The sequence below is a fragment of the Pithys albifrons genome, chromosome 21 (assembly GCF_047495875.1).
Source record: "Pithys albifrons albifrons isolate INPA30051 chromosome 21, PitAlb_v1, whole genome shotgun sequence".
Lineage (NCBI taxonomy): Eukaryota > Metazoa > Chordata > Aves > Passeriformes > Thamnophilidae > Pithys > Pithys albifrons.
Window position 1 is genome coordinate 2,001,874 of NC_092478.1, and position 22,001 is coordinate 2,023,874.

The 22,001-nt window shown below is 63.5% G+C and overlaps 5 protein-coding genes across 7 annotated transcripts; 2 read left to right on the plus strand and 3 right to left on the minus strand.

Moving 5' to 3' along the window:
* Window positions 1–1,314: 1,314 nt before the first annotated feature.
* Window positions 1,315–4,149, minus strand: ABHD11 (abhydrolase domain containing 11). The gene is made up of 6 exons (XM_071574972.1): window positions 4,068–4,149; window positions 3,195–3,330; window positions 2,941–3,118; window positions 2,343–2,513; window positions 2,070–2,251; window positions 1,315–1,817 (listed from the first exon to the last, which is right to left on the minus strand). The coding sequence occupies exons 2-6, from the start codon at window positions 3,311–3,313 to the stop codon at window positions 1,679–1,681; spliced, it is 789 nt and encodes a 262-aa protein (XP_071431073.1). The 5' UTR covers window positions 3,314–3,330; window positions 4,068–4,149; the 3' UTR covers window positions 1,315–1,678.
* Window positions 4,150–4,868: 719 nt separating this feature from the next.
* Window positions 4,869–5,961, minus strand: CLDN3 (claudin 3). The gene has a single exon (XM_071574935.1). The coding sequence runs from the start codon at window positions 5,874–5,876 to the stop codon at window positions 5,232–5,234; it is 645 nt and encodes a 214-aa protein (XP_071431036.1). The 5' UTR covers window positions 5,877–5,961; the 3' UTR covers window positions 4,869–5,231.
* Window positions 5,962–6,042: 81 nt separating this feature from the next.
* Window positions 6,043–16,993, plus strand: LOC139681505 (claudin-4-like). 2 transcript variants are annotated; one of them, XM_071574933.1, is made up of 2 exons: window positions 6,043–6,183; window positions 16,078–16,993. In XM_071574933.1, exon 2 carries the CDS (start codon window positions 16,087–16,089, stop codon window positions 16,729–16,731), a length of 645 nt encoding a protein of 214 aa, XP_071431034.1. In that variant the 5' UTR covers window positions 6,043–6,183; window positions 16,078–16,086; the 3' UTR covers window positions 16,732–16,993. The 2 variants fall into 2 exon arrangements, with proteins under 2 accessions (XP_071431034.1, XP_071431035.1); XM_071574934.1 differs by lacking the exon at window positions 6,043–6,183 and adding an exon at window positions 9,149–9,212.
* On the plus strand, window positions 12,482–14,067 carry LOC139681492 (claudin-4-like). Its single transcript, XM_071574914.1, has one exon. The coding sequence runs from the start codon at window positions 12,542–12,544 to the stop codon at window positions 13,169–13,171; it is 630 nt and encodes a 209-aa protein (XP_071431015.1). The 5' UTR covers window positions 12,482–12,541; the 3' UTR covers window positions 13,172–14,067.
* Window positions 16,994–17,072: 79 nt separating the features above from the next.
* On the minus strand, window positions 17,073–20,090 carry METTL27 (methyltransferase like 27). Of its 2 annotated transcripts, XM_071574924.1 has the most exons (6): window positions 19,984–20,090; window positions 19,751–19,945; window positions 19,531–19,659; window positions 19,317–19,452; window positions 19,033–19,125; window positions 17,073–18,476 (listed from the first exon to the last, which is right to left on the minus strand). In XM_071574924.1, the coding sequence occupies exons 2-6, from the start codon at window positions 19,856–19,858 to the stop codon at window positions 18,238–18,240; spliced, it is 705 nt and encodes a 234-aa protein (XP_071431025.1). In that variant the 5' UTR covers window positions 19,859–19,945; window positions 19,984–20,090; the 3' UTR covers window positions 17,073–18,237. The 2 variants fall into 2 exon arrangements, with proteins under 2 accessions (XP_071431025.1, XP_071431024.1); XM_071574923.1 differs by having other exon boundaries at window positions 19,751–20,090.
* Between the last annotated feature and the right edge of the window lie 1,911 nt (window positions 20,091–22,001).

Below are 22,001 nucleotides of genomic sequence, written 5' to 3' on the forward strand. Positions count from 1 at the left end.
ACGCGTCCCCGCCCAGTGCCGCCGGCTGCCAGGCCACGCCCCCTCCGCCTCCCGCCAGGCCTATCCCGTGACACGCGGGGGGGCGGGGGGCGGGACCGGGAGCTCGACGACCAATGAGAAATCACAGCGCGTCCCGTCGCGGCCAATCGGAGGCCGCGCAGCGCTCGCCCTCCGGACGGGGCGGGCGGCGGTACCGGGGGTTTGTCACGTCACCGGCCGGTGGCCGCGCCCTCCTCACGCCCCGCCGGGACCGGCCCGAGGGTCCCGCGCCCTGAGCAGGGACCGTGTCCCCAGCAGCGCCCGCGGGTGGGACCCCCTCACTGCAGCGCCGCTCCCGCTGCCCCGGCCGGGGCTGGATGGCCGGAGGGCGCTGCCTCAGGGCCGGGCCCCGCGGCCTGCGGGAGCCACCGGGGCCGTGAGGGAATGGTGAGGCCTCCCCGTTCTGTCGCTCCGCTCGGCCTCGGGCAGCTGCTGCTTCCCTCAGCCTCACGGGGCTGGATGTGCCTCTGCCCCTCCCCTTGTCCCCGCCTTTCCCCATCCTTGGCGTTACTTCTGCCATTCCCGCCCAGGTCTCGCCCCGTGCTCAGCCTGCCCTGCGGAACAGCCCCACTCATGCAGTGATGGAACAACCCCAGGCTTTCTCACAGCGCAGGTCAGGTTTGGCCTGGCAAGTCAGCTGGATCTCTGGCAGCAGCAGCGCCCTGATGGTGCATACACAAGCCTGGCATGTCGGTGCAGCCCATGGCACCAGACATGCCCCTGGCATGGGTCCTGACTCCCTGCACCCTTCCCATGTGGGGACCAGAGATGTCTCATTTCTCCCTGCTCTCTGTCTCACCCCAGGTCTGACAATGCTCTGATAAATTCCCTGAGCAGGTGCCATCACCAGGATGGACTATGATGTTCTGGAGGTTCCACCTCTTCCCAGGCCACTGACCTCCTGTCTCTTCACCTCACAACTCCATGGCAACTTTTTGTCTGTACCCCAAACCTGGGACCTCGCCAGCAGGAAGGAGTGGGGAGAAATTCCCCATTGATCCTGGGCTCCAGAGCTCATGGCTCTGTCCAAAGGTCTTGTGTGCTGATAGCTGGGGCCAGGCCTCACCCCCCACCTGGCTGGTGGCACCCAAGGAACTCCTTTCAGTAGCCAGTGACTCAGGAGCTGTGCACTGCTCCCACAGCTTGTCATGTTAGGTGCCCAATTCATCTGTCCTTTCCCACCAGGATGCCTGCTGGCAAGTGAGAGCCCTGCTCCCAGTGCCTGCCATGTGCTACCTGCCCACCACAGCCACATCCAAACCCTGCTCTGCCTTGGCACAGGTTCAGCTTTATTGTATGTTCTGCAAAGTCACAGCCAGATCCATGGATGGGTCTGGCAGCAGGAAAACGAGGGCTCTCCTGCTCCCCTCGAGTGTCCAGCACTCCAGCACAGTCAGCATGTCCTGGGCTGGTGCCATCCTGTGTCTCTGTGAGGTGGCAGGAGAGTTCAGCAGGATGGAGGTGCCTCTCCACTCCAGCTGCAGCACAACCAGGGTGGAGAAGGCCTTGCAGGCAGGACAGACTCCAATGAGGGCAGCCAGTCCTGGCTCAGCCCCTCCTGACAGAGCCCCAGTCCCTGCATCATGCCCAGAGCTCCCCAGGACCCACATGGTCCTTGCAGACATCCTGGTCCCCAGTGCTACATCTGAGGCAGGAAATTGAGGACGGCAGTGATGAATTCTTCAAATTTATCCTGATGGACTATGTGGCCTGCACCTTCAATGTACTGGATCTCTGCCTTGGGGAAGAGGCGCTGGATCTCTGGGTAGTCTCTGGAGCTGCAGGACAAGGGAACATGGCATGGCCAGAGGTCACTCCTGGTGTCTTCCCTCCCACTCCACACTCAGAAGGTGATCCCAGGTCTGACCTCCCCAGGTTCCCCCTTGCTCCAGCATGTCGGTGTTGGCTGCTGGAGGCACCGACCTCACTCAGGACCTGCCCCATCCTGGGGACTTCCTCCCACCCTCAGCTGCCCCAAAGAGCACAAGGGGCCAACCCACAGCCTTGGAACTGCTTCTCTCCAGTCCCACCTGATATAGGGCGATTCAGACCCTCCCAAGAAGAGTGCAGGGCCAGGATACGGCTTGTGGAAGACAGGGAAGTTCATGATATCTGCCAAGTGTCGGGAAATTGCCTCCAGGTTCACCCTCCACACGTAGCGGCCCTCCACCTCCACCAGGTTGGTGAGGAGGAACTGTCTGAGCTGTGGGAGCTGCCATGGAAGGGGATCGTGCACTCTTCAGTAAGAGCAGCAAACCAGGATGGTCCAGCACCTCCACCCCATCTCCCTTGGGATTTCCTACCTTGACCACGGGCTGCAGCTGGTCATCAGCCAGCTGTCGGGCTGCAGAGCGGGACAGGCCAGCTGGGACCTTCACTGCCTTCATGGCAGAGATGTAGGAAGAGAATTCGGACACAGGGGCGGTTGAGCCAGGACCGATGTCTACAGAGATGAGGCGCTCCACCAGGTCTGGCTGGGGACACAAGCAGGGCAGATCAATGCCAGACCTCCCAAGATCTCCCCTGTGGGAGGGGGCACAGGGCTCTGCTCCCAGTCAGATTCCTTGGAGGGTTTTATCTCCCTCCTGCCTCAGCAGAGACCTCCATATGCCCCTCCCAGAGTCCCTGTGCTTGGCACAGATCTCCAAGCTTCTTCCCAGTCAGTGCTGGAGGGACAGCACAGAGCTTTGGCTGGTGGACACAGACTCCTGCTTCCCCAGCCTGGCTTACAGCTCTGTGTGGGAGAGCCCCCTACTCATGGAGACAAATCCTCATGGGGCTGGGGACAAGGCTGGCACTGGTGAACAGCCCCGGAAGGTGCCACTGCCACCCCCTTCCTACAGCCCCCCTGAGTCCCCTGAGCCTGCTGCCCCCAGCCCCCAGAGCCCTGTGCCTGCTGACCCGCTGCAAGGCCAGCGTCATGGCCGTCTTGCCCCCCATGCTGTGTCCCAGGAGGATGCACTTGGCAATGCCCAGGCGGCTCAGGAGGTGCTGCACGTCCAGGCTCATCGCTTCGTAGGTCATCTCAGGACTGTGGGGGCTGCCGCCGTGGTTCCGGGCGTCCACCGTCAGCACCTGCCTGGGCAGGGGCAAAGTGTCACCCTGTGGGCACTGCCCACCGTGCCCCCCACTCAGGGTGGCCCCACAGGTCTCACCTTGCCACTCCCACGGCGCACCAGCATCTTGGCCACCGTCTGGAAGTTGCCGTGGCTGCCGAAGAGCCCGTGGAGCAGGACAAGGGGCAGCCGGTCCCTGTGACCCTCCAGCTCCACATGGGCCAGGGGTACAGCACTGCAGGGGTAGAAAGGGGTGTGGGGGCACAGCCAGGGGTGTGGGGGGATGGAGGGATGGGCCCTGCCCCTCTGCCCAGCCCTGGGAGGTGCATCTGCAGGCCTGGCTCCAGCTCTGGGCTCAGCACAGCAGGGACATGGAGCTGCTGGAGGGGTCCAGGGCAGGGACTGGAGCCTCTCCCTGACCAGGAGAGGCTGAAGGAGCTGGAGCTGTTCAGCCTCCTGAGAGGGGATCTCCCCATGTCTGTCAGTGCCTGCAGAGGGGGCAGAGCAGGGACCAGGCTCTGCTCGGGGCGGGGGGGCCCAGCAATGGTACAAGAGGAACTGATGCCCAGGAAGTTCCACCTGGACAAGAGGAAGAACTTCCCTGTGCAGTGACCCAGCACTGAACAGGCTGCCCAGGGAGGGTGTGGAGTTTCCTCACTGCGGATATTTCAGAACCCTCTGGACACAATCCTGTGCCCTGTGCTCTGGGATGGCCCTGCTGGAGCAGGGAGGTGGCACCAGATGCCCCACTGTGGTCCCTCCCAACCTGAGCCGTTCTGGGGCTGCCAGGGCGAGGCCGCGGGAGGACCAGGGAAGGGGCGTGGCCACCAGAGGGGGCGTGGCCAGGCAGCCCGGCCGCCCCGTGCCGGTTGGGGGGGCGTGGCCAGCGCCCTCCGCCGGTCCCGCCGCTGCTTCGCGACCCTTCCCCGGGTCCCTTCCCGGGGTCGGTCCCGCTGTCCCTCCCGCCCTTACGTGCTGAGGGAGCGGACGGCGTTGGCGGGCGGCGGGGCGGGGCCGCGGGCACGGGGCAGGCGGCGGAGCAGCATGGCGGCGGCGGCGGCGGCGGCGGCGATGGCGGCGTTCGCGGGAGGCCCCGCCCCGGCTCCGGCCCCGCCCCGCGCGCCCCCCGGCGGCGGGAGGGGGCACTGCGGGCACGGGAAGGTCACGGCGGGGCCGCGCCCGCCGCCCCCGGCGCGGACGGGACGGGCTGGGCCGGGCTGTGCTGGGCTGAACGGGACCCAGCCGGGACTCCCGCAGCGCCCTCCCGCCCGCAGGCACAACGGGCCCCGGTGCGGCGCAGCCCCCGCGGCAGCGCTTCCCCCGGCCCCGGCCCCGCGGCGGCTCCTGCCCCTTTGTCCCTGCCCGCCGGAGCGTGGCGGAGGGCGGGAGGGAGCGGCCGGGCAGGGCGGCCTCGCCCCAGCGCGGCTATGCCGGGCGGGGGGAGCGCCCCGCGGCCCCCCCGGCGGCCCCAGACTTTGGACGGGCGGGCAGGGAGTGTCCCCGCGGCATCCAGCGGCTGCCTCGCCGCTCCCGCGCCCCTGCGGAGCTGCCCCCGGAATGCAGGGGGGTAATGTGTGTTCCCCGCCCCGCCCCGAGCACAGACCCCCGGGGCGGTGGCAGGAGGGGCGGTGGGTTCCCCGCGCCCGGTGCTGCCGGAGCAGGGTGTGTAGGCGATGCCTTTGGGGGGCTGCTCTCCCTGCCCCGCTTCCCCCCTCCGTGTGCCCGCTGAGATCGTACCCCCAAACACCCCAGGGAGACTCGGGTACCAAAACAGGACACGTTTATTGACAAATGTAACCGGTACAGACCACGCGTAACAGGGACAGACGGTGCCCGGCCGGCAGCGATGGGGGCACACGCCGGGGGGCACCGTGCCCATCCCGCCCCATCCTGCCCATCCCGCGGCGGGGCCTCGCCGGGCTCCGCTTCTCCCGCCGACCCGAAACTGCCTCGTGTTTAACCGAAACTGTCTCTATTTACACAGCCCGGCCCTGACCCCGCGGCCGGCCCGTCCCCTCCTTCGCGCCCCCCCCGTCCCGTCCCGGCGCTGCCCTCCCGGGCCCAGCGGGGGCGAGGAGAGTCCCGGGCTGGGTGGGTGGGTGATGTCGGGGGGGTGCCGGGGGACCCCGGGGGGGCTCAGACATAGTTCCTCTTGTCGTAGCTGGTGACGGCGGAGCGTGGGGCGGAGTAGGCCACCTTGCCCGTGGGGTACCTGTCCTCTTTGGGGGGGCAGGAGCAGCAGAGCAGGGCCCCCCCCAGCAGCAGGAGCGCCGAGGCTGCCCAGCCCACGTAGAGCGACGTGCCCAGCTCCCGCTTCTGCGCGTCGATCACCAGCGGGTTGTAGAAATCCCGGATGATGGTGTTGGCCGACCAGCAGACGGGGATGAGGGTCATGATGCCGGAGAGCAGGAAGATGACGCCGGAGACGATGGTGATCTTGGCTTTGGTGCTCTCGTCCTCCACGCAGCGGGTGCACTGGGCGCCCACGATGGCCACCATCAAACCCATGACGGCCAGGACGATGGCCACCACCAGGAGGGCGCGGGCGGCTTGCAGGTCCTGCGGCAGCGCCAACATGGAGTCGTACACCTTGCACTGCATCTGCCCCGTGCTCTGCACCACGCAGTTCATCCACAGCCCTTCCCAGATGATCTGGGCCGTCACGATGTTGTTGCCGATGAAGGCCGTCACCCTCCACATGGGCAACGCGCAACAGATGATGCTGCACAACCAACCCAGCACCGACAAGGCCACGCCGCCGATCTCCAGCCCCATGGACATGGTGGACGGTTCAGTGACGCTCTCCGGGCGATGGCGAAGAGGAACCCACGGACCGAATCCGTCACCGTCACCCACCGCCGCTCGCTGCCCGTGGGATCAGCTTACACCTGTGCGCTGCGGTATTTATATGGCTGGCCCGGGGTGGGGTTTCAGTGCTGCCTGCTGGACGCTCCTCTCTGCTCCTCCGTCACCGTCACCTGCGTCCCACACCCTCCCCTTTGTTTGCGGAGATGGCGCCGGGTAACCAGAGAAGGGCGGGAGGAGGAGAAACGCCACCTGCCACGGCCATCCCCTTGGTTTCGAGCTGGTAGGTATCAGGAAACAGAACCACCATGCTCTCACTGACCCAACAAACTGCTTTCTGGGGACGTGGAGATCCCAAGGGCTCCCCTTTCCCCCACGGTGGTGCTGGCAGGTCAGGGTTTGGTTGATTCTGGAGTGTGTTATCAGTGCTCACGTTTAGCTGGGGTTCAGTGAGCGTTGGGCACCTTTGAATCATCGTGCAAAGTGCAAGCCCTTCGCTGTGCCATGAGGTTTGCGTCCCCATTCCGGGGGATCCACAGGTGCTCCCAGCCTGGCAGGAACAGTGGGAGCAGGTTTCCCACCTGCCCAGCCCCCCTCCTGCTGTGCTGGGCCGAGAGCTCTGTCAGGGATACTCTGACTGACTGATAATAATCTTTACTCATCCTGCACAAGTCTCGTGGCCTTGAAGGAAGCAGATAATGCACGTAACCACTCTGGCAGCGTCACCCCGACAACCTGAGCTGGCAGCTGGCAGTGGGAAAAATATCCCGAGGCATGAGCAATCCCCTCTGACCTGGCAGCAACAGCCTCATGGCTGTGGGGTGCTTGTGGCCCCCCTCAATCTTTGCATGCTGGGAGTAGTGCCAACATTTCCAGCCCCCCTCCTCCCGCCCAGGAATGTGGTTGCTGGACACGGGCTTGCTTCTACCTGTTCCCTGCCTGCTCCAAAAATCTCCTCTACAACTTATTAACTACTCAAGAGCGCGGTGGGATGCTGGCAGCTGGTGCTGTGGAGGGAGCCCTGGGCTGGGGGTGGGAGCCCTGTGACTGCCTGGCTGTGCCCCACAGCACCCCAACACCCCATAGCCGGGGGGGGCAGATTTGGGTGTCCCACAGTGTTCCGTTACCCTCCATCTGTAGGGCTGACCTGCAGCACCCTGAAGTCCCATAGCCAGTGGGTTCACCCCACAGCACCCTGACACTCTGTGTCTGGCTGGGTCAGCTGTTGTCACCCTGTGTCACCCCAGCACCCTGTATCCATCCAGGTTGGCCTCCAGCCCCTTGCAGCCCCCTGTGTCTGGCTTTCACCACCCTGTGACCCCTCAATACCCTGTATCCAGCCAGGTTAGACTCTGCCAACCCAAGGCAACCCCCAGATCCCCAGTGTCTGGCTAAGTGAGCTTCTGCCACCCCGCTGCACCCTGATCATCCCCCCAAGGGCACCCCAAGTCCCCACAGACAGAGGGGGGATACCCAGGGATGACCCTGTATGTGCTGCTGGGGGGGAGCCAGTGCAAGCAGCACTCCAGGGCTTTGTGCCCTTGTTTCTGGGGGTGCTGGGGGTCCTGGCCCTTGGGGGCACCTGGAGGTGGGTGTCTATGTCCCAGTGCTGCCAGCAGGTGATGGTGGGTACAGGTGGGGCCAGGCTGGCTGAGCCCCCAGGGGCACAGGGGGGGTGTGCCAGCAGCGCCGGGTGCAGGTGTGCACAGGCGCACAGGAGCTCAGAGACACACACAAACCCACACCCCCTCTGCCGGCAGCAACACCCCAACACACAGCCACACACAGACACACACACAGACACAGGAGAGACTCACAGACACACACAGATTCACAGACACACAGACACAGGACAGACTCACAGACACACACATAGACTCACAGCCAGACTCACAGCCACACACACACGGACACATACATAGTAAGACTCACAGACTCACACTCAGACACAGAGGCAGTCACAGACACACAGACAAACACAGTGACAGAGGTGAACAGGCACACGCTGGGGGTACAGATGCTCATGCTGCCCCCAGCACCCACATGGCTGCAGATACACCAGCACATGCACCCACAGCCACACAGGCTTGCGTGGCTGCAGGGGCTGTGGGGCAGGGGGTACCCCAGCAGGTTCGGGGGGTACCCCAGGCAAATCTGTAGTACAGGTTTTTTCCCAGGCAGGGCTCTGGGACAGTGTGTACCCCAGACAAGGCTGTGGGACACGGGGTTAGGGGCAGGGTTACACCCCAGGCAGGTCTGTGAGGAAGTGGGGATATTCCATAGAAGGGCATGGGGTAGGGAGGGGTGTGGGGTAGGGAGGATACTCTGTGTAAGGATGTGGGGCAGGGGGATGCCTCCTACAGGGGTGTGGGGCAATGGGGACACCTCAGGTAGGAGTGTGGGGCAGGGGAAGAGGGGGATACTCCAGGCAGGTATGTGGGGCAGTGGGGATACCCCTGGGGTAGGAGCTACTGGGGCAGAGTGTGGTGAGATGAGGCAGTGAAGCACCACGGCCCCTGACCCTGCAATCAGAGCCCCACGCACGGCGTCCTCACACTTTGTCATCCCAAATTGCCAAAGTACAGGCTGTGTCCAGTGTCATGGCCAGCCTGGGGCAGCCACCACCACCTGACTCACGGTGGAGGAAGGGGCAATTCACTGGGGTTTCAGGATTCCAGCCACCCCTGGCAGGACACATTCTTGTGGTGAGGAAACTGGATCAATGGTGTTTACCAAAGAGCTGAGCAGGGCCAGTGTCCTTATGGGGGATCCCCATCCCTCCTGCTACATCTCCCTCCCTCTCTCCCACAGTTGGGGAGGGCTGGAGAGTATCCAGGTCCCCGATGATGGGGACAAAGTGGGGTGGCCACATGAAGCCACACAGTGACAGGTTTGCAGAGTCCTCAAATGAAGGTCAGACCCAAAGGCCACTGGAGAATCACCAGTTTGGTGGCTTACACTGCAGGAAGCCCACCTGTGCTGAACGGGGAGTGCAGGGAGGACACCCAGCACAGCATCCCCCTCCTGCCAGGCACCCAGCACCCATCGTCCCGGGGGTGAGCAAGAGATGACGGCAGAAACAGCCCCGGGCGCCTCGGGGCTGCGTCCCACTCACGTGCGCGGAGTTTGGGTTTGGGGTGTTCCCCCTGCGCTGCGGTCGGGAGTGCCGCGCGTTCCCCCCCGGGCGAGCGGGGCCGGGCGGTAAGTGCCGCCTCGGCTCCTTATATTTCAGGCGCGGGGCTCTTGGCTCTGCTCTGGCCAGGGCACACAGGCAACCCATTGTTGCAGCCCCTTCGGTGCGGCGGAGAGCAGGTAGAGGCGGCTCCGAGCATCAATGGCAGCTCTGTCTGCCGGCGGGGCGGGGGTGGAGCTGCCGGCGCGCGGGGGTTGCGGGGCTGAGCGGGACGTGGCAGGGGGTGGGGGGTCGCCTGCGGGATGCTGGGCCGTGCTGGCATCGGCTTCCCCGGGGGTTTGCCACAGCATCCCTCTTTCTCCAAGCATCGCCCGCGGGGAGACCACCAGTGCCCTGCCAGCATCCCCCTTCCTGATCCGTGGTCATCCTCTCCCCCATCCCTTCGCCAACCACCTCGGCAGCACTTGGGGGTGTTTCCCCTGTCGGGAGCCACTTGTTGCTCAGAAATTGAACAGAAATGTGACTTTCGGAACGGCTTCAGGCCGAAGGTCCCGTTTGTCCCCGCAGGGACCCCGCATGTCCCCGCACAGGGCTCACCTTCTGCCCTGCCGATAAGACTTTGCTTTCCTAAGAGAAACAACCTGACTGTGCATATTTGAGTCGGTCGGGGAGGGTTATGTCGGACAAGGATGTTTTTAGGGAACATGCAGTCTCTGGGCTGCCGGTAACTAATCCCTGGCTGCCTGCTCCAGGTGGGCTGAACAGGAGGGCTGGTGGCCATGCCTTGCCTGGCAGATGTGAAGCCTGAGATCCCAGTGGATCGTTGCTTGCTGGCAAATCTCCCCTAACTTTTCGGAACCTTGAAGTAGCCAGGGTGGTGGGGCCACGGGGGGCTGAGGGTCTCTTGGCTCAGCAGAGTGGGGCTGAGCTGGTGCCAGGTGTGTGTGTGTGGTGGAACTGTCCCTTGTGTCCTGCATGGCCCATTTTGGAAGGAGATTTGTGGCCTTGCGGGGTGTCCTCTACCCTGAGTAAGGTCAGGGTGATGTAGCCTGTGCTGTGCACCTGGAGGTGCCTGGCATTGTGGTGTCACTGGGTTTAATGCACCTCCCTGTTTGGGGATGGCCTCACCACCCATGCTGGTGGACAGTTGTTGAAGGGCATTTCCTGATGGACATGCACAGATGGGAGCTGTGCCTTCATTGACCCCATTAGCATGGTGGAGCAGGAAAGGGAGCTTGGGCTCCCTCATTCTGCAAATCCCACTGGATTTGGGTCAGGGCATCCACACCTGGCTGGGTGATGGGGCAGGTGCTGGGTAGCAAAGGTTCAAGATGGGTTGAATGACCTCTTTTGGGGTGGCAGAGCTCCCTGCTGGGCAGGTGGGCTGTGGTCCCAGGACCTGCAACTGTGCCATGGCACTGGGACAAAGCCAGGGACTGGGGTCCTGCAGGAGGCACTGGGAGTGAGCATTGGGATGGAGCTGTGGGGCTGGTGTCCATGCAGGGCTGGTGCCCATGGGGTGGTCCTGGATGGCATGTGCTGAGGTGCTCGATGGTCCCACCTGGGCTGCACCACCATCCTCAGGCTCCATGAGCTGTGGGGTCACGGCTGTTCCTCCACTCTGTGCCAAGCTGGTGTCCATCAGTCCTGCTGGCAGTGCCTGGAGCGCAAGACTGGTGGGTGGGCATGTTACTGGGGCATGTGGGGAAGGGCACAGGACATGGGGGCTGTCCCTGAGTGGCATCTGCCAGCTGGAATATATGTCATGTTCCAGCATTAATTGCAGTAATGGGCTGTTGGAGGCCATGCTGGCGCCAGCTCTGGCTCCGATGGGGAGCGTGAGCAGCTCTGGCATTTGATGCTCCGTGCACGGAGGAGTCCCTGTCCCCACTTTGTCATTTATTCCTGGCCCACAGACATATCCCCACGTGCCTGCTGGGACACAGCCCATGCCAGGCACACACATGTGGGCGTGTGCCTCTCTCCAACCCCAAATTACGTGGTGGTTACAGCAGGCAGCTGGGAGGTGAAAGCCTCAGGCAGAGTCTGGCCCCTGCGGGGATGCTCTGTAACCTTGTAAATTAAAGGGAGCCCTTGACCACAAGGCCCTGGCCCCGGGGTGGACACACTGGTATGTGAGCAATGCAGGCACTCCAGCAGGACAGAGGAATGGCACGGGTCAGGCAGGCAGGACCCTGACTCCTCCCCACGGACTGGAGTCTGCAGCAAGACCTGGAAGTCCCCAGGCATCTTCCTGGCATTGCAGTGCACGAACCACCTGGCTTGTCCCACCACACTGGACATGATGCCCAGGGACACCCCAGAATGGGCAGCGCTTCTCTAGAGCCCATCACAGCAAGCAATTAGACCAAGTGTTTGGATCATTGCACTAACCTCAGTGCTCAGGAAAACTAAGATTATCTCAGTGCCTCTTATCTTTGCCAGAGGCCCAGGATTAAGCTGGGGTGATGAAACAGTGCAATGTCCGTCTGTCTGTCCTTGCTGTCTGTCTAATGTTGAGCTGCGCCTGTGCAGATGCTGGAGGGGCTCAAAGGGATCGGGGAGGGGACATGTGTGGGAGTTGTGGATTAAAGGAGGAGAGGTCAGGCAGTGCCCAAAGCATCAGCATCAATATTGGTGTGGGTGTTGGTATTGGCATTGGCATCGGCACTGGGATCAGTGGGGACACCTCGAGCCCACCTCTGTCCCCCACAACCCCAACCCACCAAGCAGGCAGTGGGGCATGGGCAGACCAGGGACTGAGGGCAGCCGTGGGGTGGGTTTGGGGTCTGCCCTCCCTTTTGCCCCAGGCAGTGCTGTCTTTCCATCGTGGGGAGCCGGCAGCCGCTCCAACCGGTTTGTGGGTCTGGGCAGTCACACCTCCTGCCCGAGGCCTGATGGAGGGCTGGGAAGTGCTGGTATGGATGCCAAGGAGCAAACAAGAGCCGCTTGTGTCCTGCTGGGCATGGAGCCCAGCAGCAGGGGGGGAACAGAGTGCTGCTGTCCTGGCATGGGATCATGGGGGGCAGAGGCTGGGCTGCTGCTGGAGCAGTGACCATGAGCTGGGGGGAATCTGAGGCACGAGAGCATGGAGGGATCCCATCCAGGTGATGGAGCAGAAGGTGCTGGAGGTGATGGCAGAGACATCCCGTTGCCTGGACACCGGCTCTTCCCCTTCAGCATCCCAGGCTGAGCCCCAGCACTGCCTTTGGCATCTTCTGCCTGTTTACAGACAGCAGTGGGATGCACTCCTGTGCCTGGGTGGCCTGATCCCCGTCCCCCTGCATCCTCCTCCGTGGGAGCAACCGGGATATTAAGTGTCATTGCTGGAGGGAGAAACACAAGGGGAGGAATCCCGGGAAACTGGTTTTACCCCTCCATCTGGTACCGGCGGCAGGACGGCGGCTGTGGCGGTGCTCCTCCCTCGGCAAAGGCATATAATGCCTGCCATGGTCCTGGCAGCAGGCACTGCACGGCGGGAGGCGGGCAGGGGTGCAGGGAGCGAGCCATGGCCTCCATGGGGATGCAGGTGCTGGGCATCGCCCTCTCCGTCATCGGCTGGTTGGCCTCCATCCTCTGCTGCGCGCTGCCCATGTGGCGGGAGACAGCCTTCGTGGGGAACAACATCGTGGTGGCCCAGATCATCTGGGAAGGGCTGTGGATGAGCTGCGTGGTGCAGAGCACGGGGCAGATGCAGTGCAAGGTGTACGACTCGCTGCTGGCGCTGCCGCAGGACCTGCAAGCCGCCCGTGCCATGGTGGTGGTGGCCATCGTCCTGGCCATCCTGGGCACCCTGCTTGCTGTTGCTGGAGGCAAGTGCACCAACTGCGTGGAGGACGATACCTCCAAAGCCAAGGTCATGATCCTCTCCGGCATCATCTTCATCGTCGCCGGCATCCTCATCCTCATCCCCATCTCTTGGTCAGCCAACAGCATCGTCCAGGACTTCTACAACCCGCTGGTCTCTGAATCCCAGAAGAGGGACTTGGGCTCGTCCCTCTACGTGGGCTGGGCGGCCTCTGCGCTGCTGCTGCTGGGGGGGGCCATCCTGTGCTGCACCTGCCCCCCCCGGGGGGAGAAGCCCTACTCCGCCAAGTTCACGGCCGCTCGCCCGCTGCCGGCCAGCAACTACGTGTAGGAGCCGCTGCGCCCGCCTGGAGCCCCCGGGCCACTGCGCGGAGCTCGGAGCTGCCGGGACCTGCAACCCCCCCCGGCCGGGCTGGGGCTGCCCGGGCGCCGGGGCAGTGACAGGGAGCACAGACAGAGCTGCCTTTGTTCCACCGGGGTTGAAGCCGGTTCTTTAATCTCTGTTGAGACAGGGAACAAGGAGATCCTGTCCTGGCTGCCCGCGGCGGGGGTCCTGCTCCCCCTCGGAGCATCCAGTGGAGGCATCTTCTCTGAGAGACCACCTGATCCCCTCCTCGAGCATCTCCTCTGAAACACCACCTGATCCCCTCCTCGAGCATTTCCTAGTTCCCGGTATCGGGGTGTGCCATGTGGTGACACAGCTCCCAGGAGCCCGTTCCACGGGTGGCACGGGGCTCTCACTGGGTGAATCTCCCCGGGACGTGTCTGTCCCTCGGGGTGGGTGTCGGTGTCGGTGGGGACGGCGAACTTGTCCCACCTGGTCACGGGGACGTGGTGGCTCTGCAGACCCCGGCAGGGTCTCGAGGGTAATCAGGGGCTCTCACCTGCCTGTATCCTAATTTTTGACTATGACCTACTTTCGGGGCTCGGCGCGGCCGTACAGACTGTGATTTCTCGCGGCAGCTCCCCAGGGCGGGGGCATCATTATCCTGGGAGTGGGAAGGCAGCGGCCGGGCTGGGAGAACCGGTCGGGGAGGCGGGAGCGGAGCGGGGCTGTGCCCCAGCATGGAGGGGGGCGACTCTCGGACCCGACCCCATCCATCATCCCGCTCGACATCCCCTGAGTGGGGTGTCCGGGGGCGGGAGCGGGTGGCTCCCGGTCCCCCTGGCTGTGCTGCCGTCCGTCCCCGCATCCAGCCTTCCCGCATTAAACGGCAGCTGCTCAGATCCCGCTGTGCCTCGTGTTCTTTACCCTCTCCAGCAGCCGTCTCGGTGCCGGGACAGTGCGGTGCTCCTGTGCCGCAGCCCCCCGTCCCCGTGAGATCTCCCAAATCTGCTCTCCGGAGCATCCCGCGAACCCCGCCCGCCCTGCTCCAGCCCAGACATCCCTTGCCGCTCCCTCCCTGGGCCACCCCGGGGGTGACAGCGGGTGTCTCCGTGGCACAGTGCCTTGGCGGCGTCGGACGCGGTGTCTGGGCTGTCCCACGCCTGGCCTGGTGTGATCTTCCCACCCGAGCAGGAGGAAGGTGGCGGGCGCCGGCGAGGGCGAGTCGAGGCGCGCTGGCCCCGGGGCCACCCCACAACCCTGGCTGGGAGCACCCCGGGGCCAGCGTGGGCAGCGCCGTGTGTTTTGCCTATCTCGTTTCCGGCAGGGCAAGTGCTCTGCTGGCTTGGGAACATCCTTCCCTCCTGTCTCGGGGTGTGTGGGGACCAGAGGTGACTCTGTCTGCCTGGCTCTGGGTGTCTCATCCGAGTCTGGGGGCTTGAGGGCTCCCAGTTCTGCCATCTCTTCACTGGGAATGGTGGAAAATACTCCTGTGGCACTGTGGTGCCAGTGGCCGGGTGGAAATGTGAGTGTGATGCTCTGGCAAACAGCCCTGCTGGGATCCATGGGGGCATTGCTTGCCCCTGCTGTGGGTGGTCCTGCACCCTGTTGTGGGTGTCTCCTGAGGCCTAGGTCCTGCTGGCTGGGGAAGGGTGCCTGGGATGACTCCCATCATCCCTGCCCTCGGCTGCCTGGAGCACGGGGAGAGAGGGACCATAATTTTGGCCCAGAGGCTCTTTCATGGCCAGGGATGGCAAGGTCACAGTGCTTGGGTGTCCATCAGGCTGCCAAGGGGTGAAAGGTGCCAGGGAAGCAGTGGGGATGCAACGGAAGTGGCTGGAGAAACTGAAACTGGGACAGGAGGAATGATGGTGAAACCTCCAGCAAGTGCCGCAGGGTGTGCCGGGCACAACCGATACCCTGCGGAGCTTGGGGTCATAAAAACTCGGCTGGTCGCAGCTGCCAAGCACAGGCACCCACAGGTGAACTCTGCTCTGCACGGGGCTGAGCTGGATTTGGGCTGAGCCACGGCCACAGCAGCCACGTGGAGCTCTTGGCCTCTCTGGCGTGTGCCTGTAACAGCCACCCCTCTGCCAGGGGTGATGTCTGGGGTGACCCTGTAGCCCCTTACCAGGGTTTGCCCTCTTGGGGCTGCTCCTGGGGCCAAAAGCTGGTATTGCTGAAAGTGCTGCACCCCACAGGCAGGATCAGAGCAGACCTGAGCTCTGACCCATTCCCAGCACCCCAGAGAGGAATTCCCAGGGTCCAAAGGGCACTGGAGCATGGCTGTGAGGGCAAAGCCAAACCTCCAGCTGGGAGCAGCTGGTGCTGCAGGGAGGGGGGGTTGCCTTTCCTGCCTGTACCCCCAGTGCACAAGGGGGCTGAAACACCAGCGGGAGAGAGGGGCATGGGGTGGGCACTGGAGTGTTGCTGCCACAGCAGGACATGGGGTGAGTGTGGGGTGGAGGGTCTGCACAACGAGCCCCCCGTTCTGCTCCCTGAAAGCCACCCCCTCCCTGACACTTGCCATGCCTTGGGAAGGGGTGATGGCAGAGGCTGCCCTGAGCTGTGGGGACATTGTAGAGGTCAATGTGATACACGGGGGCTCCTTCACCTCAGCCTGCTCAGGGTCATGTGTCCCCATGTCACTCGTGTTCCCATGTCACCATGTCCCCATGTTGTCCTGCAGCAACGCCCCTCCCACACATGTCCCCTTGTTCCTCATATATCCCCATGCTGATTGTCAGCACTGCCCCATGTCACTCATGTCCCCGTGTCCCTTGAGTCCCCACACTGTCCTGCAGCCATTCCTGCAGGACACACTAGATGAAGTCCGTGCTCTCCAGCAACCCCCTGGCTTGGGGCCACGTTCATGAAACTGATGCCTAATGACCTGTGCCCTGTCCCTGCAGGTGCTGGTGATGGCCATGATGTCGATGCACATGGGAGGGCTGGTGATGTGCCTCGTGGGCTGGCTGGGCTCCATCCTCACCTGTGCCCTGCCCATGTGGAAGGTGACCACCGTGATCAGCTCCAGCCTCGCGGCGGCCCAGGTGTGCTCGCAGGGGCTGTGGATGAGCTGTGCATACGACAACTCGGGGCAGATGCAGTGCAGGGGCTACGACTCGCTGATGGAGGTCACCTCCGACCTGCTGAGCGCTCGTATGATGGTGGTCACCTCCCTCTTCGTGGCCTTCGCCGCCTTCCTCATCTTCCTCTCGAGCGGAGACTTCACCCGCCGCAGGGATGACAACGGCAGCCAGAACAAGTTCACCTTGGTGTCAGGTGCCTTGTTGTTCATGGCTGGCATCCTGATCATTGTCCCTGTCTCCTGGACTGCCAACAATGTCGTCAGCAACTTCTACAACCCCATAGGGTCTGACGCCCTCAGGAGAGAGATGGGGGCTTCCCTCTACATTGGCTGGGTCTCCAGTTTCCTCCTCCTCTTTGGTGGGATTATCCTGTGCCGCTCAGGGCTCCAGTCCCAGGAGAATTCCTACCCCAGGAATTACAGAGGCACAAAAACCTGTGGCCCAGTGAGCTACCCCATGAAGGACTATCTGTGACCCCTTGTGCCCATGTGCCAGCCCAGGTGCTCAACTGTCCCTGCCACCTCATGCCACCCCTTGCCCATGCATTGCCTCCTCCTCCTCCTTCACATCCCCATCCCCATTCCCATTCCCATCCCCATCCCCATCCCCATTCCAATCCCTATCCCCATTCCCATCTCCATCCTCATTCCCGTGCCCTTTCTCACAGTGGCTGCCCCCAGCATGGTCCTCCAGCATGTGCCCTTCACCAGAGCAGGGATTATAAATAAAAGGCCAAATCCCCACTCCCAGGCTCCTGGCCACCCACCCCAGAGAGTCCACAGCCCCCTTGCTTCAGGAACAACACACAGCAGGCAGACAGCAGGGACAGGGGTTTATTGAACAGCCAAGTGCAGGGCTGGGGACAGCCACACCCCTCAGCTGCCCAGGGGACAGTGCTGGGGAAAAACCAGGGGGAGGGCAGTAGGGCAGCAACCTACGATGGGCACAGGGACCCCAAGACCTGGGGGGACAATGTGGAAGGAGGGCAAGAGCCATGGGGAGGGGCAGTGTGGGAGATGTGGGATACCCTGAGTGGGGAAACAGAGACAGGGACAGATACAGCCACTGCCTCCCACGTGGGAAGAGCTCCCAAGGGGAAGGAAGTAACCTGTTCACCAGGGCCATGGGAACAGGATGAGCAGGAACAGGTCTGGGAGAAGGGAAAAAAGACCCAAATATCCCAGCAGGACATTTGGATAAAAAACTTCCCAAGGGAGCAGTGGAGGAGGAATTGTGGAGGCAGCATGACAAGGGGCTGGGGGAACAGGCTGGGCAGGCAGTGCTGGGCAACTCCTGGGTGGGGAACAGCCACTGGCTCCCCAAGTTCCTTCCAAATTCATTTCCCACCCAGACCATTAACTACAAAGCTGTGGGTAAATGAGAGATTTGAGCAGCTGTTGTAGGATGAAAGGTGGGATGTGGCACTTGGAAGCCTTCCCAGCTGGGTGCCACCTTGGCACTGCTGCTCCTGCTCTGGATGTGGAGGTCTCCAGCACTTCAGGGTGCACTGGGTTAATCCCTGGGGAGGATGAGGATGGGAGACCACAGGACATGGCAATGGAGACCCACCCCTAACAGCCCCCAGGTGAAGATCATGGTGGGCTGGAGGGGGAAGATGAAGAAGGATCCAGATTTTGACCATGAGTGCTGAGGTGGGCACAATGAGAAGACATCTCAAACAGGAGATGGCTTTTAACAGCCTTGTGGGTCTTCAAAATGTCATGGTGAGGGTTGAGGTGTTGGTGACAATACCTGAATGTCAGAGGTAATGGCACCCAGGAGACCCTGGTGAAACCAGGAGACCCTCCCCATGCTGAGGAGCAGACAAGGTCCTCAGGCTTAGACCTTGGGAAGAAAGGAATGGGGACACTCCTCCACAATGCTGTAACCCCACAGCCCTGCCCTGCTCTGGGAGGGGTCACTGGGCTGAGTTTTATATGGGGCCAAGTGCTCAGCCCCCCTCCAGAGCCACGCTGGCTCTCAGCCCTCCTCCAGGGCAGGGATGGGGCATTTCTGGTAGAGATAGACCACCCCAGAGATGTAGCCAGTGCCCTGCGTGCTCTCCTCCTCGGACGTGGCCCTCTCCCAGCGCTCCACCTCCTGTGCCAGCAGCTTGTGCCAGGCCCCACAGCGCTCCAGCCGGCCCAGCTCTGCCTCCAGCTCCTGCTTGTACCGCAGGTTCGAGGGGTTGCTCCTTGTTGTCAGGCAGAGGAAGCCTCCTGTGGGACAGGGGATGGGTGACACTGGCACGGGGTGTCCCTCGCTGGGCATGGCAACCCCTCGGAAAGGGTGGGGGCACGAGGAAGCAGTGGGAGCCTGGCAGGAGTCAGCAGGCAGGGGACAGGCAGGGGACAGGCAGGGCAGGAGATGGGCAGGGGATGGGAAGGGCATGGGGAGGGGATGGACAGGGCAGGAGGGCAGCGGGCAGAGGACGGGCAGGACACTGAGGAGGTGACAGGAAGGGCAGGAGGCCAGTGGGCAAGGAACAGACAGGCCAGTGGGCAAGGGGCAGGCAGGATGTCATGCCTGAGCACAGGCTGTCACGCACCAGCAGTGCCACTGCCACCTCCTGCCTTGTCCCATTTGCCTGGATCTTCCAATGGGCAGTCAGGGACCCTGTGCCATCACCTTTCCCTGGCAGCAGGGACAAGGCCACACTCCACCTGTGCCACAGGGTCAGCACCCAGTCGGGGACCCACATCCACCAGGGTTCGGTGTCCCCACCCCATCACCGCGGGGGTCCCGGTGGGGAGGGGACAGTGGAATGCCCCTTACCCGGCTTGGTGACACGCAGCAGCTCCGGCAGCACCGTGACTGGCACCTGCCCCTCGCCCAGGGCCCCCACCACCGTCACGGCGTCGTAGTGCTCTGCGGGGACACGGGGGCGTCACCGAGGGGTCTGCTGGACCTCCCCCCGCCCGGTGCCATCCCATCACACAGGGGGGCATCACCGAGGGGTCCCCACGGGGGTCCCCAGGCAGTGCCAGCCCGTTACCTGTGGGCAGGGCGTCACCGAGGGGTTCCCCTCGGGTCTTCCCCCGCCCGGTGCCCCCCGTTACCTGCGGGAACGGGCAGCGGCTCCCGGCCCAGGACGCACTCCCGCAGCTCCTGGTAGAGCTCGGTGCGCCGCGCCCGCTCCAGCATCCCCGCGCTGCCGTCCACGCCGTGCAGGCAGCGGAACCCGCGGCTGTGGAGCTGCGGGGACAGACGCGCCGTTATCCCCCATCCCGCCCCATCCCGGCCCATCCCGGCCCATCCCGTCCCGCTCGGTACCTCCCGCGCTACGAGCCCGGTGCCACAGGCCACGTCGAGCAGCCGCGCCCCGGCGGGGGGCGCGGGGAAGGCGAAGGCGAGCGCGGCGGCGGCGAGATGCGGTGCGCGGTACTCCAGAGCTGCCACATCCTACGGGGACACGGCGGTCAGCGCGCACAGCCGCGGCGGGTGTCGCCCCCTGCCCCGGTAGCCTCGCCCCCCGCCGCGGTGTCCCCGGTACCTGCTCATAGCGGGCGGCCCAGCCGTCGTACAGCCGGAGCCGCTCGGGCAGCTCCGAGCCCCCGTGAACCGCCGCCACCCGCTCCCGCACCCCCGACGGCAGCACCATCGCGGGGACAGCAGGACAGGGCCGCGACCCGCGGACCAGCACCGGGGACACGGACTCCGACACCGGGACACAGACCCCGCACCGGGACACGGACCCCGACACCGGGACACGGACCCGAGCGGGGCCACGGACCCCGACACCGGGACACGGACCCGAGCGGGGCCACGGACCCCGCACCGGGACGCGGACCCCGCACCGGGACACGGACCCCGACACCGGGACACGCCCCCCGAGCCCCATTGGCTCCGTGACCCACACAGGACACGCCCCCCGAGCCCCATTGGCTCCGTGACCCACACAGGACACGCCCCCCAGCTTCTATTTTGCTCAGTGACCCCGCCCATGAAACGTCCCCAGCATTCCATTGGCTCTGTAGCCAGCTCAGGACACGCCCCTAGCCCGCCATTGGCTATGTGACCACGCCCCCGTGTTCTATTGGCTCGATTGTCCCGCCCTGGCCACGCCCCCCAGTCCGGGGCACGGGGGGGGACCCTCCGCGGTCACGCGTGGGCTCCGCTCAGCGCCCGGGCCGGGCAGTGCCGGACGGAGCCCTCGAGAGGGAGCCCTCCACCCGCGGGACCGACCCCGCGCCCCGCCGGGCTCCGCTGTCACCTCCGGGGACATCCTCGGAGCGTTCCTGGGGGTGGCAGAGAGACGTGTGGGGCTGGGGAGGCGGCGAGGGCCGGACCACCAAAGCAGGGACCATCCCTCCCTCCTGCAAGCACATTACTGGGTGTTTCACCCCTCCGAAGCTCAAATCGTTGATGTTCCCACCTCTAATACACTTCCAGTTCCTGGGGCTCCTGCACGTCCTGCACCCTCATTACATGATTCTTCCACCTCTCCTGATGCCCAGATCTTTGGTGTTCCCATCCTTAAAGCACCTCCAGTTCTTGGTGCTCCTACTCCTCCTGCACACCCATTACATGGTGGTCCCACACTGGTGACATTCCCATTTCTGCCTGTCCCCATCCCAAACACCAACAGCTCTGACCACAGTGTATGCTCTGGCTGCAGCCTCTTCCCCACTTCTGAGCAGCCCCCAAAGCCACATCCACACCCCAAGCCCATGGACCCGCTCCCTGTCCCTCTTCCCCCTTGCCCCCCTTGGTAGGAGGGATGGAGGATCCCTTGGTTGTTTCACCCCCTGCCCATCCTGCCCAAACAAGGCAGGTTCCCAGGGGAGTGGACTCAAATAGACCAAACTATTATTATTGTCTTGAACTGAGCTGAACCTGAGCTGAGCTTTGCCAATTCCAATTGGAACCAAATTCCACCCACTCTCTTCCCCTGACTGGGGACTTTCTCTTCCTACCTTGGCCATGTCCAGCATACCTGGAGAGCTCAGCTCCCCCCCACAGCCACATGCCCCCTGCCTGCTCTGTCACACCCCATCACCCCCCAGGCCCATTTCCCCTCCCTCACAGCCCTTCCCATGGCCAGGAGGGTTCCTCCTGTTGCTCCCTCTCTGCTCTCATGGCCACAGGTAGTGCCATCACATCGTGAACACCTTGGCACATCTCAGCCCTGTGACTCAGCCTCTGTCCTGGGACAGCACCCTCGTGACTCAGAGTCCTTGGTGGCACAGCACCTTCAGGACTCAGTGTTCTCTAGGCCACCTCAGGAGCTCCCCATTCCCACCCTGAGACACCGTGTGACTTTGTGATCACATCCCTGCCACTCCTGGAGAGTGTCCCTGGAACTCCAGGTGTGGCTGCAGACACAACCCCATGGCTGGGTGCAAATCCACCTGACCATGTCCCCAGATCCCCTCAACCACCTGCCCTGCCACCAGCCTGGCTGCTCAGACTGTATTCATGAGATCATCTCCTCCTCTCCTCCCTGGGACTCCCACGGTTTGTGTCTGGGACATCAGGGAGTGGCTGTCACGTCCTGGGAAGCACCAGGGACAGGCTGGCTGAGATTCAGGACGTGGAATCTGGAGTCAATAAAGTCCAGCTCAGTAACAAGGTGCAAACTTTCACTGCAGCAGGAGTTAATGAGTGGATTAGGGGGCACTAATAAGCAAGGGTGGGGGTGACACTTGGCATCTCACATCCCTTCTGTGAGGCTGTGCTCCTTGTGGAGGAGACCTAGAAAGATCCTTGAAGCTCTCCCAGGATGGGAGGTGACATTATAGAGC

Coding starts and splice junctions, on each gene's coding strand:
- ABHD11 (XM_071574972.1), bottom strand. CDS start 3,313: ATGTGGAGCTGGAGGGTCACAGGGACCGGCTGCCCCTTGTCCTGCTCC. Junction 2,514..2,940: donor TGACGCTGGCCTTGCAGCGG/GTCAGCAGGCAC, acceptor TTGTGTCCCCAG/CCAGACCTGGTGGAGCGCCT. Junction 2,252..2,342: donor AGCTGCAGCCCGTGGTCAAG/GTAGGAAATCCC, acceptor CTTCCATGGCAG/CTCCCACAGCTCAGACAGTT.
- CLDN3 (XM_071574935.1), bottom strand. CDS start 5,876: ATGTCCATGGGGCTGGAGATCGGCGGCGTGGCCTTGTCGGTGCTGGGT.
- LOC139681492 (XM_071574914.1), top strand. CDS start 12,542: ATGGCCTCCATGGGGATGCAGGTGCTGGGCATCGCCCTCTCCGTCATC.
- LOC139681505 (XM_071574933.1), top strand. CDS start 16,087: ATGGCCATGATGTCGATGCACATGGGAGGGCTGGTGATGTGCCTCGTG.
- METTL27 (XM_071574924.1), bottom strand. CDS start 19,858: ATGGTGCTGCCGTCGGGGGTGCGGGAGCGGGTGGCGGCGGTTCACGGG. Junction 19,660..19,750: donor GGGCCGCCCGCTATGAGCAG/GTACCGGGGACA, acceptor GTGTCCCCGTAG/GATGTGGCAGCTCTGGAGTA. Junction 18,477..19,032: donor GCTGCGTGTCACCAAGCCGG/GTAAGGGGCATT, acceptor CCTGTCCCACAG/GAGGCTTCCTCTGCCTGACA.